Below are 19336 nucleotides of genomic sequence, written 5' to 3' on the forward strand. Positions count from 1 at the left end.
GAAAAGTTCTCTTCTGCATCGCAAAGTTTTAACGACACACCTCTGACGGCTGTTAGCCCATCCTTCTTCGGTCACTTCTAAAAACTGGCCATTTCGAGGAACTCGCGCGTTACTTGATCTTGCTAGGATTCAATTCGGAAATCATTTTCGAGCATTAGACTCGGACGATTCGGTGCCACGTACTCGAAAAGTTCCCGCGATTCGCCAAAGGAAACTGTGACCCGAGTTTCCCAAGAATCAGCGAAAAGTTTTAAGACGATTCCCCTGTGTGGCAGAGAGATTCATTAACGAATACGAAGACTCTGACACTGTTAGCGCGTGGCGTAACATCTTTCTCAAAGAAACGGTTCCCCAGTGATCGACTCTGTGTCTTCACCCTTCCAGTCGGCTCCCAGAAGGAATTTGAAACTCCAGTCCCTTCGCCGGGACTGCGACCCTAATTGTTACACTTCGTATAAATGTATTAGTTCTGCGCATTCGTTTCACGCTCCCGCGAATCTCGCTCAACTTTCTCATCCCACCTTTTTCACTCCTCTTCCGTCTCGGGAGACTTTTTTTCCACTGGCGAAGAAGTATAAAGTGGAGCGAAAAACTGTCCTAACGAATTTAAATTACAGCTGGAATAAGCGAGAACGTGATTAATTCAGTGTGCTGCTCTTTAGGAAACGAGACTTTGGGGTTGAAGTGCGCGGTCTGTTCATGAAAGTAGTACGTCTACTTAATATTTCTTGAAGTGATCATTTTAAGTTCTTGTCATTCTTCAGTCTTCTTTCAACTGATCACCTTCAGCCTTGCTGGTATTTCTTAGAACTGCTGAGAGAAGAATCGTTTCCGTGCCGAAGTATATTTTGCAGCAGTTTCCTGTTCCCGCTGATCCCCTCTCGACGCGGTTAGTCGCGGGCAAACGTGTTGGTTTATGCGTCTAGAGAGTGAAAACTGTCGAAGATGGGGTTGCATCTTTCTGGAAGAACTGTCACACGAGGTGAACACAGGGGGATAGAAAAAGAAGGAGAAAGTCCTTCGTTCTCTGTGGTTTTATGGGTCGTCCAGCTCCATCATGCGCCGTAAAAGTACAATAAAACCACTGTTACACCGTGGAAAACCACCCCAGTTCTAAAGCACTGCGTGCATCGGCCCTTAAGACAAAGAGAACGAAAGGGTCTGGACGGGGATGGAGATGCGAGGGAACACCGAAGCGAAATTGATTCTTTTATGATCGGTAAACGCACGAGCTTTCCGAGCTAGCCTTTCCCTTCGATTTTCTCGCTCTTCCTGAATTTGTCGTTATTCCCCGCGTCTCGAGAGAACTTGTCGCGATAGTAAAGTCAGATGTTCTTTTAGTCCACTCGATTTCGCTGACGATGCACCTACATTAAATTTGCCCAATTTCTTGTTTCAGTGCTGTCGTTAAGGAACACCCAGGAAGAGGAACCGCCCGACCCACAACTAATGAGGCTGGACAACATGTTGATTGCGGAGGGTGTTGCCGGGCCAGAGAAGGGTGGCGGTGCGGGGGCAGCGGCGTCGGCCTCGGCGGCTGCAGCGGCTGGACCACCTGGACAACCTGACAACGCCATCGAACATTCGGACTACAGAGCCAAGCTTGCCCAAATTAGGCAGATATACCATCAAGAGCTGGAGAAATACGAACAGGTTCGTGGAAGAATATTCAAGCGCTTATTTTCAGACGATTTCGTTTAATCAAGTCTAAGGGATCCATATGGAATTTTCACGCTGGGGCTTTTTCGCCCTCGTGCAAGCTGGATAAGAGGCTAGGTCAGAAACACAGCGTGGAGTACGAGGCTTGTCTCTGTTGGACGATTTGCGTGCTAATGAACCGACTCGCTCGCGCTAAGTAAAATCTCGCGTGTCGAGCAAGCCAGCCACACTATCGCTAACTGCGGATCTCTTTAACATGGGGAAATTCCCCGTGGGCTATTGTGTTTGCAGTAGAAATTCGACGAAATCCTGAAACCTTACTAGGCGCCACGCCTCTCCCCAATCCATAAAACGTTTCGTTTCCTTGATAACTTTTTAACGCCTTGTCCGTTTCGGAAACGGCCAGTCGAAGATCGTTCAGATCGTTCAGATCGTTTCCTCCTTGAAACTAGTTGTTTAGCCTTCCCACTTGCGCGTTATTTTCATCCTGGAAATTGGACGTTGCTCGCCAGAGGCGTTGCTCGATACGCATATTCAATTCCTGCTGTTTAATATGCGCGCAATTGAAACAGAAAGATCGGGCAGGTAGCATGCAACGCGCATGATCTCACCCATTCGGTAGGACTCGCTTATCAACGATAAAAGCATCATTCTTTTCAACGCCTCTCGTGTTTCCTCCCTTTTGCAGACTTTTAAAATAACCCATAGCTCGCAATTCGTCCCCGCGCACCACTCGTGTATTCGCGCGTACATAAATATCGAATCACTCGCGCGCGGCTCGAGAGAGTGACAGGGGGATGGAGAGAGAGCGTGCTTTAATTGCCACGCCCGTTTCGACCCCATATTTCACCGTGTGTCAGCGGTCTTGATGTTTCCCCGCAGTGAATACGCACACCCTTGCTTTGAGGTCCACTGGCCTGTGTACGGATGCGTGTGGAGTTCTTTGTAAATGCAACAATATGGAGGCGACTCGCGAACCCGAGATGTATGCGTTCGCGTGCACGTTGCAACTGCAGTTAGCGAGGATAGTTGACGCCCCATCGATAAAGGCTGTCATTAACAGCTTTTAGACCCGTCCCTATATTCCCCTATATTCTCTTAAGACATGGAAATTATATTTTAGGGCCGAGTTACCTGCTCTTCCTTCTCATCGCGATAAAACACTTTTTTGCCCTTTTATCCACTCTGAATTTTATTTTTTTCCGGAGTTATATCGAGTCAGATTCAACGAGGAGAGGCAAAAATTTCCATGAGAACCGTTTTTTATTCGACTCCATTCGTATCGCGGTCCCGCGCACGATTGTTATTTAAATGAACCACGGCGTTCCGTTCCTCTGGACGTTGTTCGAGCCGACAACCGTGTTGCAGTTTTGGCGAGCAACGGATAATACAATGTTCCGTGGTCTCATCGTTGGATATATCGCTGCGCTTAAAAGTAACGTTATTACGGTTGATATCGTCGCGGCCAAAAGTTTTATCATAACCGAAATTTACTATTCAAACTCGGCCCGACCGAGTCACTGCATTAGGGTGAACGTCTGCCTGGCTATGCAAAATGGCGTGACAAGTACGAGAATAGAACCGCGCACCGAGTTTTATGAGATCGCGTGATCACCGCCAGCAAACATCGTCTGGCATGAATTTTACCGGTGCACGCCCGCCTTTATTTCGTCCGATTTTGCTGTTCAGATTTCACCCCGCTCGTTGGGTCCCTCCATTAGGTTTCCAGCCACTGGGCAGGATTCCTCACCGAGTCAGAATTTCGCTCATTCTCCCTCTGACCCTGTGACGCAATTTTCGTCAGATTCCCTGACTCGAGGCCAAGATCTAGGGCGACAGCGATCGCTGGCAATTCGTACGCGAAAATCCTCGTTAACGATAAATTCGATTACGTAAGAACGAAGGGTGCCGTGTATTGCGGTAACCACAAAGCAGCGATCGTGGCGAACGCAACCGCGATCAGGTATATTTAGCAGTGCAGGTCGGAATTTCGATAACGCTCGCGAGCCAGAAACCTCTCGGTAGTATATCTCCTCGAAATACGTACGCGCGTATTAATAGACCGTACCGCAGTAAAATTAGAGACGCCGCGAGAAAACTCATTTCGCGCGTAGACGGATTAACGACCGTCACTGGGACACTTGTTGACTTTCCTGTCTCCGCGAGCAGCAGCTCCAAATTTTGCGCCAGCACCCAAGTCACCTCGTCAACGAAGCCGATGCTATCGATTACACGAACGATCTACGACACCATTCATCATCTTGGTTCTACCGAAACTTATGCGTTCCTCTATGCTTGCGCGTGTTTCATCTTAAAGGCTGGCTCTGCTTTTATAAATCACTGCTAGCATTGGTTCGCGTCGGTTTTTCATTTTGAGTCGTACGTCACTTTTCGAATGTCCGCAATTTCCCGACTCACGGCTCCGCGAACGATAAATTTTGAATATCGCCAGCTCGCGACCAATCGATCTGCAAATCCGAAAACTTATTGCACCGATGGCGTTTCTGTTTCGCTATAGGTGCCTGGTTATAGAGAATTTATTTACGCTTTAGAGATTTTTCACGCGCTTATCTTAATGATCATCGGTGGGAATGAGCGTATTTTTGTTCGGTGATAATTTAAAAATTGGAGAATACACCGATGCAAAGGGGACATAATTCTCTATGGGTTTTCCATCCAATCCACCTAGTCGAGATCGTCTGCGACCTCTCGCCCCGCTGCGGCGGGCAGCCAGGCAGGAATGAAGCTGATCCACCCCACCAGGTCGTCTGTACGCTCGTGCGAAGAGAGGAGAACAGAATGGAAGAAGAGAAGGAAGAGAAACGGGGTGGATAGAAGAAAGACGAGAAGAGTAGCCGGGCGGGGTACGCCAGAGTGGAATCCATTTCGAAATTGCGAGCCACCCTGTCCGACCTCTCCTCTGCCAGCCTCTCTTCCTCCTAGCGCCTTCCCTCAGGAAAATCCACCACCCTCTCCCCATTCCGCCGAACCCCCTCTTCCTTCCCTCTTCCTTCCCTCTTCCCGTCCTTTTCTCTTGTGCACCCGCGTCCCCTCTTCGTTCCCTCCGGAGGGTAGCGTGCTCGCCTCGAATACTGATATCGAGCAAAGTCCTTTTTCCCTTAAACCGAGCAGCCACCAGGAATAATGCATTATACGTACGCGGCCTTCTTCTCGCTTCTTCCCCGCCTATCGTCGCCCTTTCTCTTCCACCCTTTTTCGCTTTTCTGGCCCGATTCGTGTTCGCCCTTCTCCCCCAGCTATCTTTTGCGGTTTCGTTCTCCCGCCAGAACGTCAACGATCAGCAACTTTCAGTTTCTCCTCCCGTTCGAGTGTCAGAGGATGACAATCTCTTGGATGAATTCACCCTTTCTTTGCAGATGGATTGGTTACTGATCATTTTGGCTAAAGATTTTTAGTCTGCTGCTCATTGATTGATTTGTGGCAGCAAGGGTAATAACCAAGCGAATTTTTCTTTGATTTCAGGCGTGCAATGAGTTTACTACGCACGTGATGAATCTACTGAGGGAACAAAGTCGCACCAGGCCGATCACGCCGAAGGAGATCGAGAGGATGGTTCAGATTATTCATAAGAAGTTCTCCAGCATTCAGATGCAGCTCAAACAGTCCACCTGCGAGGCCGTCATGATTCTGAGGAGTCGATTCCTTGACGCGAGGTATGGACTCGTTACCATATTTTCAGAGATTAGAGGTGGTGAGTGAGCACAGGTTCCCAAAACGAGGGAAAATTCTTCTGTTACAGGCGTAAGCGGCGAAACTTCAGCAAACAGGCCTCCGAAATTCTGAACGAATACTTCTACTCGCACCTAAGTAATCCTTATCCGAGCGAAGAGGCGAAGGAAGAGCTCGCGCGAAAATGCGGCATCACCGTGAGTCAGGTAAAGTAGAAACATCATCCGTTGTTTTTTCATGGACACTGCTAAAATATCTTGGAATTAAGTACTGAGTCACGCATGGTTACTCGTGCTGCTCTGTACGACGCGATATTTTTCCAATATGGATCGAGGATCGAAGAACATTGCACGCTATCGATAAACTCGGACTTCTTACCTTTGTTACCTAGTATCATTGCCTATTATGCTTGCGCAGGTTTCCAATTGGTTCGGCAACAAGAGGATACGCTACAAGAAAAACATAGGTAAAGCACAGGAGGAGGCGAACTTGTACGCAGCCAAAAAGGCAGCTGGTAAGTTCCGTCCTTCGTTAAACGAGCGACGGGTGTTCCTTGAAGAGTTCGATTCGATAACTTGAGAAAAATTGTCCGATTGAATCCAAAAACGGCTGAAAGACTCGATACTCTATTGGGAAGCGTTGCTGAGGAAGAATGCGTGGGAATAATTATGAGCAGGCTATTTGGCAAAATATCCATGCACTGCCACTAATAGTTCCCAGCACCTTGTCCGCCTCCGTCACCATCATCATTTATGCATCGAACTTGAAATTAGGATGTAGAAGAAATTACGTGCTGTAGCGGCTTCTCATTACTGTAAATCATTACACAACTGAATTACCGCCCATTGTTCGCTATTATCGCGGCTGATCAATAAATCTTTCAAAACGGGGAATTAGTGACCTGAAATTGTGACTACAAAAATTCAATTTTCTGCTTTTGAATAGCGATTTAGTGTATAAAAAAATCTATAATAACCAGTGGTATCTTTCAATAGAATTTTCACATTTTTTCTGCTTTCCCGTGCGGTTATTTTTTCACATTCTCGAGGAAATTAGGAGAGAAGTCCTGGACAGTTTTATCCAGGAATTCCTCGCATTCACAGGACTCACTGGTAGCTATTACGCGCACTTCTCTTAACTACCTAGGCGTTTCTTTATTTTAGAGTGCACGACGAGATATTTTTAACTTACCAATTATACGGAGGAAGAGGGAAGGAAAGATGAGAAGAAAATACGAGAGCTGGGAAGGGTGTGACGAGATGCTGGCATCCACGCGTTTCTTTCGTCGCCCCTCCGTATGTTTGTCTTTCCTCAGCCACGCTTCCGGTAAATGGGCCGCAGTCCTCTCGTAATTAAAGAAACGGGATTCCAGTGATACTGGCGGTTCTTTGCTTCAGTGAAAATATTTCCAGACTTTGAAACAAAAATTGTTCTTCCTCTCATGAAGGGGCCACTTATAGAGTTGCCTACTATTAGTCTTTGTTAGAAAAAAAACGTTTGCTTTCGCCCGGCCATGGATTAAAAATTACCACATTTTTGCCAATTATTAGGTATAATTAACGATACATTTGCCAGTCTAGTCGATCAGTGGCGTCGCTCTAATCCTATATCTACAGTATTTTCCAAAAGTCTTCGCTATATTTAGCGGCAGAGTTCGAAAAAGTCTGAATTTCAGTCTCCCTGGGAGAATAGATACTGTGCCACTGATTATGAAATAGTTTTATCAAACGAGCTCATGCCTTAAGATTAAGACGCAATGTATCGGTGAGGCGGAAGAACTTAAAAGACGCACCCTCGAATTTTGTATGCACCGCGATTGTTTCTACAGCAGCTTTTGCAGGAGCGTCGCCGTACAGTATGGGTGGTGCCAGTCAAGGCACCCCGACGCCGATGATGTCGCCAGCGCCTCCCGGTGGCCCCCAGGACATGGCAGGATACGGAATGGGTATAAACGGTAGCGACTATGGCTCGCAACCGTACAACGACGGCTCCATGGGCTACGATCCTATGCACCAGGTAACATCAAACCTCCTCTTTTCACGTAAATAGATCTCCCTCTGTAGTCAGCGATCATATTGCCTCGCTTTCTTCGATTACCCCTTGCATTCTCTGAGCATGTGCTAGATTCTTCTGTGATATAATGCTTATTCGTTCCCCGCGAGCTCGAGGAACGCGTCCTTTGGCTCGGATGTATGGAAAGAGATGCCAGGGGTTTCGGTAAAAGTCAACGATCAAGTTCGTAGTAGCTCGCGAGATACTAGAACTCTGCTGGAGCTCTCGATTTCCATCCATTTTCAAGCCACGCCATTATATCTTCGTAAACGCATGTGCATCTCACCGCATATTCACACATCTTGCGCGAAAGGAGGATCGAATGAGGGTGAACGGGAGAACGAAAGGGTAGAGCGTGAGAATAGTAGTGGTGGAGGTATAACTGGATCTTTCGAATGAAATTTTTGCTAGCTTCTCTACGGAGTGATTCACTTGATACAATTGTGCAACGAGGGTTCGCCCCGATATCGAAATTATGAAATATATCCTAGTCGGTTTTACACTCTGTACAGAAGAGGGCACGTGTGAGTCTGCTCTTTCGAGAGACACGCGAGTGCGTTTCTAGGTGGAAGTAGATGCGTGTTCTTGGAATATATAGGGTTGGGCTGGATATGCCGTTGCTGGCCCATAAATATGGGCTTAGAGGGAGCCGATAGCGGTGGCAGGAGCAAAGAGTTAGACAAGGAGTGTCAAGGAGCGCACACGAAGGCAGCAACAGCCACTAGCATAAGGGTTGCTTAGTATGCATTGGAGTTGCTAAGTCACTTTTTAGGTAGGGCTGCTCTCTCACATATTAATGGACTCTGTCGGGTAGGTGCACGGCCGTAGTTCTAACGAGCTGCCTCTATTCGGCCGATGAAACGCAACGAAACTGCATCTTCGGGGGATCCAATTTCCGTGTATCTGCCACGCGGCGCCGCTCCCATGATTTTCCTAATTCTCCACCGTTGGTTTGTTCTCTCGTTCCTCAATTCTCATTTCATCGCGAACATGACGACCCTCTCTCGTTCTTCTTCTCTTCGCTTCAATCGCCCTGATTAGTCGTGAGATGCATCACGAGTTTCTATCCCATTTGGGCACCAAGGAGAGAACATGTTCGTTAGATCATGAAATGAAACGATATCGCAGTGTCCAGTCTTTCTAGCCGAGTAAATCTTTCTGACATGCAATTTCGACGGTGTCACGTGATAAAGAGTGACGTTGAATTAAACTCGCGCTCCAACACGCAAAACGGTTATTCGGTTAGCTTGGAAATTTGTTGTAGATACTTCCAATTGCTGGATTAAACATCCCCTCTCCTCCCTGTTTGTCGATACGCCCGAGCGGTTGTCAATGTTCTTCGGTAGGAATATTCTACCGTGTCACTTCTGAATCGTTGCAAAATGTAATACATTTTAGCTCGCTTCGGAGGATGTTCAAACGTGTATCGAAATTGAAGCGAGGCTGCTGCTCGAATCGTTTGTCTGTAAACCTCTCTTTTAATCTTCGCTTTTTAATTAAACTGTTGTTTGCTCGCGGAAGAATCGGAGGCGCAAAACGAAAATAATGCTTAATATGCATTGTCTTTGAAGTAATTTGCATCCAGAGCTGTTCCTCCCGATCCTCCTCTATTGTGCCATTCTTCGTCCGTATCTTCTTCATTACGGTTGCGTTTCCTGAAATTCGAACCAGCCAGAGAAAGCCAGAGGAGTTTGCAAGAAAATTAATTTCGCGGTTCATCCGGTTTCGTCCAGGGCTTCAATCCCAGGGGGTGAGAAAACCCGGTCGAAATGAAGCGACTAAAATGCATGCTCTCTCCTGACTGCCACGTTTTCGAATCACCTCTGGCTCCTGTTTCGTTTTCCGCCTTCCTGTATCGTTCGGCTACATCGGAAACCCGCCTATTCTTCACTTTTTTCTCGTTACCGTAAACGTCGAAGAATTTCTCCGAGTGAAGTGGCCCGCGTTCCTCGCATTTTCCCTCGAATTCTCGACGAAACGTGAGCGGAGAAACTCGAATAACAACGACCTACCTTGCTAGAAGAATCGAGTCCCTTTTTTCGCCGATATCTTCACTGTATCGGGGAGTTAGACGATAGACTAACTGTGTCTCGAGTTACGCTTTAACGGTCGATTGGCAAAAGGAAAGAAGGATCTGGTAGTAACGATGAACGCTCTTGCTGCTGCAGCTGGCACTAACGTTTCCGTAATTGCATACATAACAAGAAAGCAATTGCTTGCACTCAATTATATGAGCACCACAAGACCCTTCTTACACGTTGGTCGACTTAACATGCGCCCGTTCGACCGACCGTAATCCGTTTTCCCGTTACTACTCTCTTGTCTCTGGTTTCATTTGTTCTTTTTTTAATCTCGTTCTAATCTCGTTCTAATCTCGTTCTAATCGCTGCTGGTTGGTACCCCGACTCTAACAAAACGAAGCAAAGAACTGTGTTTGTTGCAACAGAAATTGGGGTGCGGAGTGTCTAACGTGTGCTCGCGCGATTTCCAGTCGTGTCTTTTGCCTCGACGTTGAGAGGGAAAACTGGAAAAAAAAAGATCTCACCTCTTGATGCTTTATTTTAATTCCCTTTTCATTTCCTTTTTTGTCCAAGTTAATCGGCTGTCGGGCAATCGCACCTGCTTTTCGTATGCTTGCTGAGGCATCTACCGATAACGGAACGTGCAGAGTGAGAAGTCGTTTCAGTAGATGCTCGGATTGACTTGCTTCTCTCGAGATTCACGCTCGACTTTCGTTCCAGAAACGATTCCAAATTTAAGTTGCGATCATTTCGTCTGTTCTTGAGAAATGCACAATGTTTATGAAGCTTGCGGCCTCGAGAGAAGGTAAAGCGACCCGAAAAAGAGGATCGATTATGCAAAAACGCACTGACGGCCGCGCTCTATCGAGAGCGCATTGTTACAAGCACAGTTCGCACGGTCTGGCACCTGTATAATACTATTACGATTGATTGGTCGTCTGTTCCTTGGTCTCTTCTACTCTCCATCACCTAACGATTCGACTAGAACACGACTCAATCGACGAACCGTCCATCTTGACACAATGCAGTACGTCCAATTCAACATTCGTGGAATAATTAAATACATACGTGTTGCCTTTTTTCCCGTCGCCGAATTAAACCTTCCTTGACCAAATGTATATAAATCAGAAGCTATTTTACCCGCGGGAAGGCCTGCTTTCTCAAGCTCCTCGACTCTGCCTTTCCCAGCAACTTAACTTGAGCGTAACTGAATTTCACCGAAACGGTCAGCGAGCGTTGCGGCAAGACGCACGAAGCAGGATGAACGGTTCGACGAGTCGCGCGGGTGGTCGGCTCTTTGCTCTCGAACGCACGCAAGCTGAATCATGTCGCCCCGTTTCAATTCACTTGGGTTTTTCTCTTGGTGCAGATGAAACGTAATTCTTAGAAGGCGACAGAGAGTGAGAGAGACATCGAATCAGACTTCACGCAAAGATAGCGCGAAGAGTGTAAGAAAATGAGAGACAATGAAGTAGAGTAAGTAAGGGAGACGAAGCGGAAACGAGGAAAGAGAGACATAGAGAAACGGAAGTCTCGAGGCCTGGAGAAATCGATGAAAGACAAAAGCTATGGCTGATGCCGGACAACCGAAACAAAATCCTCGAATTCGTGTTCGATGGTGCTGCGAATTCTTTCGTCTTTCGTGCCAGAGGGAGAGGGAGAGTGAAAGAGAGAGTGGGAGAATAAGCTAAGCGTGCCTAAGAGGGAAACGCAAGCAATGTCTAAGATTCTAAGTCGAGGAGCGGCCAGTATGTCCTCCGTTGCAACAAGCACAGGTCTCTTTTCTCTGAACTGTCGAAGCAAGGAATTTGGAAGCGAAGGAGCTCATATAGGATCGGCCGATTTTTGAAGGTTTCTGATTTCGAACCTTTCTCACGTGTTGTCGTGTCGCTATGAACGTCGCGCCCGGAGGCGGGAACTAGTTAAAAAAGGTCGAATTTTGAATGGAACCTTAGTCGATCTAGCTTCTCGTCTTCGAGCTCGCCTCTAGGATTAAATCTCACCAAGTGTGCAATAAAATTTCGATTACGGATCTCTTTTTAGGCGAGAGATATGTTAGGTAGTTTGGTTATAGGTAAAATATAGAGTTGGTGGCAGCAAATGATATTTTAACCGGATTCAACTGTTTTAAATCGATCAATGCTCGAGTCACTTTTATTGCGAGAAGAGTTTGCAGTAGTCTACGACTGCGAAGGGGTGAATAAGTCAGTGTTTAAGTTGAGGAAATTTGGTAAAGGCGAAAAAGTGTTCTCGAAATCGTGTAATAGTGTAATAGTGTAATAGTGTATTATGATGTGATTTCTAGAAAGACGATAACGGCATTAGATTCGATTACTGTATAAGTATAGGGAATCATCTCTCCTCGGTGTATATAATGCAGACATAAAATCCTCATTCGTGTTACGGCTACCTACAATGCACTATGTCGCTCTCATATGGCTTTCGATACTTAATCTTAGAGTACTTTTTACGAATAACTTCGCAACACATTGCAATATATTCGTATACACACACTCATCTACACCCAGACGATCATGACACCGATTCACGATGCATACAGAATTATGCAGGTCAGAGAGTTCTTAACGGATGAATAAATCTTTGAAAGACATCTTCGTGGCATGCATGGCTGCACGTAGAATTCAGTTTATACGTGTATACTGGTTTTACACAGTAGTACGTGTGTGCGTTTATCATTACCTATTTTTTTTTTTTTTTTTTTGTTTTTTTAATGGGTCGATTGGTTGGGGTTTTTTGGGTGAATAGTCGAGGGACGAAAGAAAGGAGCGAGAGAGCGTGAAAGAGAGCGGATGATAGAAATCTCATTGTTTAGTTCGTTTGCAGAGTTCTAAATTTGTCGCGTAGAGAGTAGATTATGCGCCGGTTCGTTGCATTGGCAGATTAGAATGAAAGGATTTTTAGTTTCGCTGTTTTGTCTCTCTGTTTCAATCACTCTCGATTAGAATCTGTCATCGTATCACGTAGAAAGAAATCCTTTCATGCTCGTAACGGGAGTCGATGTAAGCTTGTTGCAAGAAAAGCAAAAGTGGTTTCAAAAGATTTCATAGCTGAGAGATAAGTGAAAGAAATACGAGTTCGATGTCCTGGTACGAGCAGCCAATTCAAGTAGCCCGCGCTTTCGTAAGACACGTATCTCGCGTATTCGAAAGATCTGTCTGTGCTGACAAAAAAGTGCGTAAAGTTTTGAAATGAAGGCGAGGCTTAGTGACCAATGACACGCTATTTTGTCGCCACCTGCAGGGGATAAAGACAGAGGGCTAAAAATCAATTGAAAAAAAAAAAATCGAAAAAAATGACGCAGGGCAAGGCATTGGCTGGGGGGCCAGGCGCGGCGGGATGGATGCAACAACGCGAGGCGGTGCCGGAATTTCCGCCACTCCACGATTCAGCGGACTCTGATTCCGACCGAGAAAATGAAAAACGACCGCGCGTCTAAAATTACTTTTGGAATGTGCGAGCTAGAATGGTAACGAACCCAATAAAATGCAACCCCGAAACAAAAGTCAGAGCAAAAAGAAAAAGGGAAAACGAAGCAGAGTGTATGCCAGCAGAAAACAAAAGGTACACCTCCCACACTGGGCAACGAGAACACCCACACCATCACTCGCCACCACCACCTGACACGCACACACTCTCGTCAGAAAGAACACTCACACACGCGGTATACGCGCGCCTCCGAGCCACACGTACGAGGAGATAATGTTCGTTGGTGTTCCTACGATAAATAATAACGTTAGTTTCCAATTTTCGAACATTTTTCTCTTTTTTCTGTGAAGGGAAAAGGATACGTAGACGAAGACGCGGGCGGGATAGCTTGTTTCGAATAAACGCGACTTGGGGGGTAGTTTGATCGAAGACGCCGGTGCCTTTGTTCAAATTTTCAACAGAGTATCGTCGGTTTGGTGGCGTTCGAGTCGCTTGCTATCAGTTTTAAACGTTTTAACGAGAACGGAGCGATTTTATACTCGCGTTCGCATCTTCCTTGCGTGTCCTTTGATCTTGATACTTGATCTTGCCTTATCGAGTGACCGTGCACGAGCGTACACGTCGCATATTTACGATGGATTTAAAGAGCGAAAAGAAAAAGGGGACTTGAGAGACGGGAAGAGAGAGGGAGAGAGAGAGTGTGTGAGAGAGAGAGAGAGGAAGGGAGAGTGGAAAGGACGGCGACGATAAGAATTCATAGGCCAATGTGCTTCGAAGAACGTAGGTTCGCTTCTCTTAAGACAATATGACGACGTACACACCTAGCTAAGGAGAGAAAGGGAGAGAGCGTAAAGAAAACAACCAGCTCTTATTTTTACATACGCTATTATTATACACATAGATAGATTTAGCTTGTACAGATTTTTTTATCCCTCTTCTCCTTCTCTTCCTGAGTTTTCTTCGAACTCTCTTTTCACGATTTTCCTTTTAAACAGTTGACCTCGTTTTTGCAACGATCCTAAACGTCATGTTATGTATCCTCCCACTTTATACATATACTTGCGTAGCATAATTTCATTGCTGGGTACGGATTTAAAGGAACGAAACATATATACATATGTATAGATATAAATACATATATATTTTTTTAACGTATTCACGTTATTTTTCTAATCACTTGACGAGCGGTACTTGCATCATCGAACACTTGTATTTCGTAGGCAGCTTTAGCGACGTTCAGTAATGAATTCTTTTCAAATCTAATCCCAGCACGGGTGTATCGTGTAATGCTAGCGAATGTTTCCTACGTTCGATTATGGTTTAAGTTCCGAACTTTAAGTTTAGCTTCGACTTATACTTTGCAGCGATATGTTGACAATGTTTGCGTGCTGATTTTTCTTTCCTTTTATTTCAACGCGAGGACACCACCGCCTTCTTTTTCCTTCCCGTCAGACAAATCTACCGCTAAACAATCTCTTATGTTCCGTATTCGTTGGAATACCTTGATTATTTATTTATTTTATTAGACCTCGGTGAGCGTGACGTTAAAAAACATAGGTGTATCGATGTAAGTTTCCGTTTCGATCGGTGTCCTCGCTGCAGTAAGCGAGTATCGTATTCTTTGTTACGTTGAAAAATTGTGTGCATGGTTGTACCAACGAGCGAACCGAGAAACTGAAGCCGATTCCCAGTTTTCGTTCTTTTTGTAAACCCAACGATTCAGCACGAGATCTTATTAAAATTCGTTCCCCCTTTACACCTCTTTCTGTTTCTGTTAATTTCATCACCCGACACACGCAGCGTCGAATCCAGAATCGCAGATCACACATCCGCCCCGACCAAATATCCAAGTCGGATTTTATCGGCACCGTGCTTGTTTCGGACGAACTAAAATGTCGCTTTTCCAAGCGGACGAGAGATCGCTCTTCAACTGGATTCGACACTTAAATTATACGATTGCGCCTGTCTACCCTTAGTTGGTCGTACGTACGTAGGTACATATGTATTGTGTATACGTATACATGTGTATAAAAATATATACATATAAATATATTCTATACTTTCGTATCTGTATGAATCGTATATCAACCATTACGATGGTAACTTTTTACCACGAACTGGGCAGAGACGTAAGGATTGCGTTCCGACCAAGTTTTCTTTCGACCGTACGTGTGCATGAACAGCCGTCAGAAAAAGACATATCGAGATAGACGAGGCGAAATAGAGTATTATAAAAAGAGTGATCTCTTTGAGAACTCCTGAGCGGTGAAGAGAATGTGTACAATTGAGAAACGGTGTTTGGGGAAAGGAATCGCTTGGAACTGCTCGCTTTTTCGCGCGGCTGGTGATCATGCTCGCGTACACGACCGGTACTGTTTGCTTTCAGGAGCTGTCGCCTTGAAATACTTAGAAGAATCGCAAAGAAGATACGCAAAAACAGACAATTACGAGAATCAGTATGATGTAGTAGGGAACGCATATGTGTGTAAGATGTATCGTGAAAAATGCTCGCGCAATCCGATCACCTCACTATCTGTGATCCGAGACTTGCCTTTAACGGGCAGGTAATACGAACTAAAAATCGATATTAAGCTATTAACGTTATGTAATAGATTCTACAAGCGAGAAGCGTTCACGTTCTTAAACGGTACGCGAGTAATATACGAGAGAAGTTGTCGATGGCGAGAGGAGCCCTAGCTTAATACTGATCAAAACCTAACGCCCGAAGAAATATCGTTAAGAGAACTTGAGGGTCCTAAGAACACGCGAAATTGTGCACCATGGAATTATACGAGACGATAGAGTACACAGACCCTTGAAAAGGAAAAAGCGATTAAGAACAGCGGAAACTCTGTTCTCTTCGTGTCGCTTTCTTCTTTTTTTTTTCTCTCTACTTCTGCTTGTTCCTTTTCAGCTCCTTTCCCGCTGCTCCTCTCTCCCTTTTCGTTTGATAATCAAGCGTGAACGCTTCTAAGCATCGACGCCACCTTTTCCCCTCTCAACGATCCATCGAGCGAAGAGATAGCTGAAAGAAATGAAAAGACCGTATGCACAGCGTATAGAGAAATGATGCGAACGAGAGAAGTACGAACGGGAATAAACAAAACAGAAACGAAGCAATGGTCCTGCGACACAACACTAATGTATACGATTTTTCAACATGAAAATATTATATATTGTAGCTATATACATATAGAAGTATATAAAAGAGAATAGTACATAGGCAAAAAAAACTGTAACAGTTAAGTACATCATTGTAACGACGATGCTAATTAGTAGGACAAAAATTTATTTTATTATTATTATTATGATGGCTATTATTACTGTCATTATTATTGCTATTACTATTAATTATTATTGCCGTTATGACTATTATTATTATTGATATTATTGATATTTGCGGTTCTTCGCATTGTGATAATCGCATTGCAATTGTATTATTATCACATCGACAGCGATTATTATATAATATTACGGATTATTGAAATTTATTATCGCGCCCATTTGTTGGGCGTATTTTTTTAAAGCGAACGAAAAATCGATCGGACGATAGGCAATTTCTATCGATTCATTATTGATTATTGATTATCGACGGTTTATTGTAATGAATTACGGCTGGACGGTTTATTACTTAGCACGTAGGCGAAAGAAAAAGATATCCATTTATTGTATAAACGAAGGCGAGACGAAGGTGAGAATTACGAGTATCCTCTGGAAAATTAGGTGGTTAAATTCTGTTGTTAAATAATATGTCGCGGGTGAAATAATAGGCTGAAGATCGATCATTGAGAAGCGCTATTTCCATTTCAGATCACTTTTTGCGTTCACGCGTACCGTCATCGATGCCTCTTTCCTTCAATCTTTCGATTCAAAAATCAATTTTTCTTCTAAAACTCTAACTCGGTGAAATTCGAACCCATTAACTTTCTATCTCAAGGGACAATTTTCAGCTAACTTTTTCGCCAACCATGCGACCAGTACAAGTGCGTTCGGCACAGCTAGTATACGACAAAAGAGCGCCTAAAGTTCGTTATGAGCACACCTTTAGGCGTCCCTTATAAGCTCTACCTAACATTTAATAAATGAAATGAAAACGAGTCAAGAATACGAGATCGATAAGACGAAGAAAAAAAAGAAAGAATAAGAAATAACGTTTAACATTTATGGATACACAATATAAAATATATATTCATATTCCTCGCCCCCCCTTTCCCCCTCCGCTCTATCCTTTTCTCCGGTCGTCCAAGTTTCGGTTGACACGATAGATATTTAACAAAAAATCAGCTACGAAATTGCTCGAGGCGCACGCCAACGTTGGTTATTGCTGCATTTATGTTTCTCACGTTTGGATGAGATTTCAACTTGATTTTCTGAATAATTAGTATAGCTGGTTTTTATGAAACGTCTAATTTTTTTCGAAACGAATTTAGGTGTTCAAAAAATGAAAATTTCAAGTCCCTTTGGGGACAATAATTTTTATATTCGATACTCGCTTAATTGTTCTTACGACTTTTTTTGTTAAAGGCGTACAGATAATTATTGAGTATTTTAAATTTTCGTGGAAAATTGGAATCAAGTTGAAATTACTTCCCAGTGTGCACGACAGTATACCACAGAAATCATTGTATCAATTAAAATCATGGTAAACTTAATAAAACGCTCAAAAATAATACTACTTCCATTGATATAACTATTTTAGTTAATTGCACGAATGTTTCCTTCATTTTACCAATTTTTGAAGGATTTAGCTTTGTTTTTTTCGTTATAAAACATTCATATTTTTAATCAGCATTGCTTCAATGAAGCGTTAGAAATATTTAAATACGAGTATAGTAAAGGAATGTTCAAAAGATTGTAGATATGATAAAATCATATACTATACAACGAAAAAAATCAAAAATTTATTCATTGCAAAAGTTATTTGAAAAATTATTAGGGGCACCGGGCCCCAATGATACGGCCCTTAAGAAAAGTTACAAGCGACAGTTTCGACATCTAGCGGCGATACACGAACTAATATTTTGGTAACAATACGACTTTGTTATTTTACGAACAGTTTGGCGATGTAAAATCATTGTAGAGCCTCTCTACATCAATATGCAATAATAAAAGTTGGCTGCAATTGTTTATTTACTGTAAAAACTGCATTTGAAGAAATAAACGACTCTGACAAACCAGTGACTCCACTTAAAACATGGAAGAATTGTAAAGCTACTTATTTATTAATTTTTTACCAAAGCAATGACATAGTATCATTCTAGAGACTCTACACGTCATTATGCAACGATAAAACATCGTGGAATTTGTTTATTTATTGTAAAAAGTGTATTTAAAAAAGTCAGCTAGGAAACGGTACTAGGCGCGCCATCTAGCGGTGGAAGCGGGAACTAAATTTTAGTTCGGAGCGCGCCCACTAGATGGCGCCACTTGTACTGTTTGCCGATTGAAATACAGAATTATATTTTAGCTGAATATTTTATGCTTTCTTTCTAGAGAAGAAACCTTTACGATCCTTGGCCTCGTTTCTAAGGAGCTCATTCACAAAAATGATACGCAGTAAGAACGTTTTTATGTGTCGGGCTACCTGCCGTCGTAAACATTCCAGCGGTTGATAGGCTGTCCTCTTGTGCCACCTGGCGGCCATTTTGGGTATCCATTTTGGGCACGCTGGCGAGCACGCCATTCGGTCACTGACAGTCGAGAAGTTCGGACGCTTTTGAAGCTTTTGAGTACTAAGGCGAGTGTTATTTATCTGTTGACCTATTGCTTCTTTTAATTAGCACTAATATATTCGTCTGCGTTCTGCTACTACAGCTATTTAGTATTAATAAGCTTTTGTCGAGAAATTTAATTGATATTTCGACAAAAGTTAAACTGGCTTCTGCGTCTATTCGCTAGCTAATATTTTCTCGCAGTTTATACATCGAATTATGTTCTTTACAATATATTTCGGGTTCAATCGCTAGTGAATCGGTTCATCCTTATGTTTATTCGATTACATTTGTATTAAATTCGTCCTTCTTGCCTTTTGCAGGTCTCTGCCGAGTATTAAAGCGTCAGAAAGTGGCGCCAAAACGAAACCGACGCCGTGACAGTTGGATCGACAGGTTCAAATCTGTGTTCACAGAGCAGTCATAAAATTTGTATTTTCAACCGCGCGCAATGCGATTGTAGAGTGTTTTTGCTGCGTAAAAGTTTTTGTTTTGATTCTGAATGGCAAGTTGGCCCAAGTAGTGTCCGTTCATACTATTGTAGAAGTTAATCGGTATTAGAGTCAGTGTTTTTACCGTATTATGAATGAGTCCAGAGCCCCGCGAAGCTCTCATGCGCGAGAATAGAGTCAGTGTTTTTCGTCAGCTAATTATTTTCGGTCGTGTTAGTAGTCATTTATTTTTGTATTTTTTTTATTGCTAAGAAGTGATCAGTGGCGATCGGTATGTAGAGTCATAAAAGAGAGAGTTCGAGAG

At 43.8% G+C, this 19336-nt stretch overlaps 1 protein-coding gene across 4 annotated transcripts in view; it reads left to right on the plus strand.

Moving 5' to 3' along the window:
• Nucleotides 1–12879, plus strand: part of Exd (PBX homeobox extradenticle) — a 30884-nt gene extending 18005 nt beyond the window's left edge. Inside the window, exons 3-8 of one of the 4 annotated variants that reach the window (XM_076377050.1) lie at nucleotides 1400–1653; nucleotides 5143–5333; nucleotides 5420–5555; nucleotides 5767–5863; nucleotides 7178–7365; nucleotides 12745–12879. In XM_076377050.1, coding sequence (XP_076233165.1) covers nucleotides 1400–1653; nucleotides 5143–5333; nucleotides 5420–5555; nucleotides 5767–5863; nucleotides 7178–7365; nucleotides 12745–12879 — 1001 coding nt within the window. Of the gene's footprint in view, nucleotides 1–1399; nucleotides 1654–5142; nucleotides 5334–5419; nucleotides 5556–5766; nucleotides 5864–7177; nucleotides 7366–10791; nucleotides 10924–12683 lie in introns of those variants that run through there. The other 3 variants (XM_076377052.1, XM_076377053.1, XM_076377054.1) reach the window with 3 other exon arrangements.
• Nucleotides 12880–19336: the final 6457 nt, after the last annotated feature.

The sequence above is a fragment of the Calliopsis andreniformis genome, chromosome 4, assembly GCF_051401765.1.
Source record: "Calliopsis andreniformis isolate RMS-2024a chromosome 4, iyCalAndr_principal, whole genome shotgun sequence".
In the NCBI taxonomy this organism is placed as follows: domain Eukaryota; kingdom Metazoa; phylum Arthropoda; class Insecta; order Hymenoptera; family Andrenidae; genus Calliopsis; species Calliopsis andreniformis.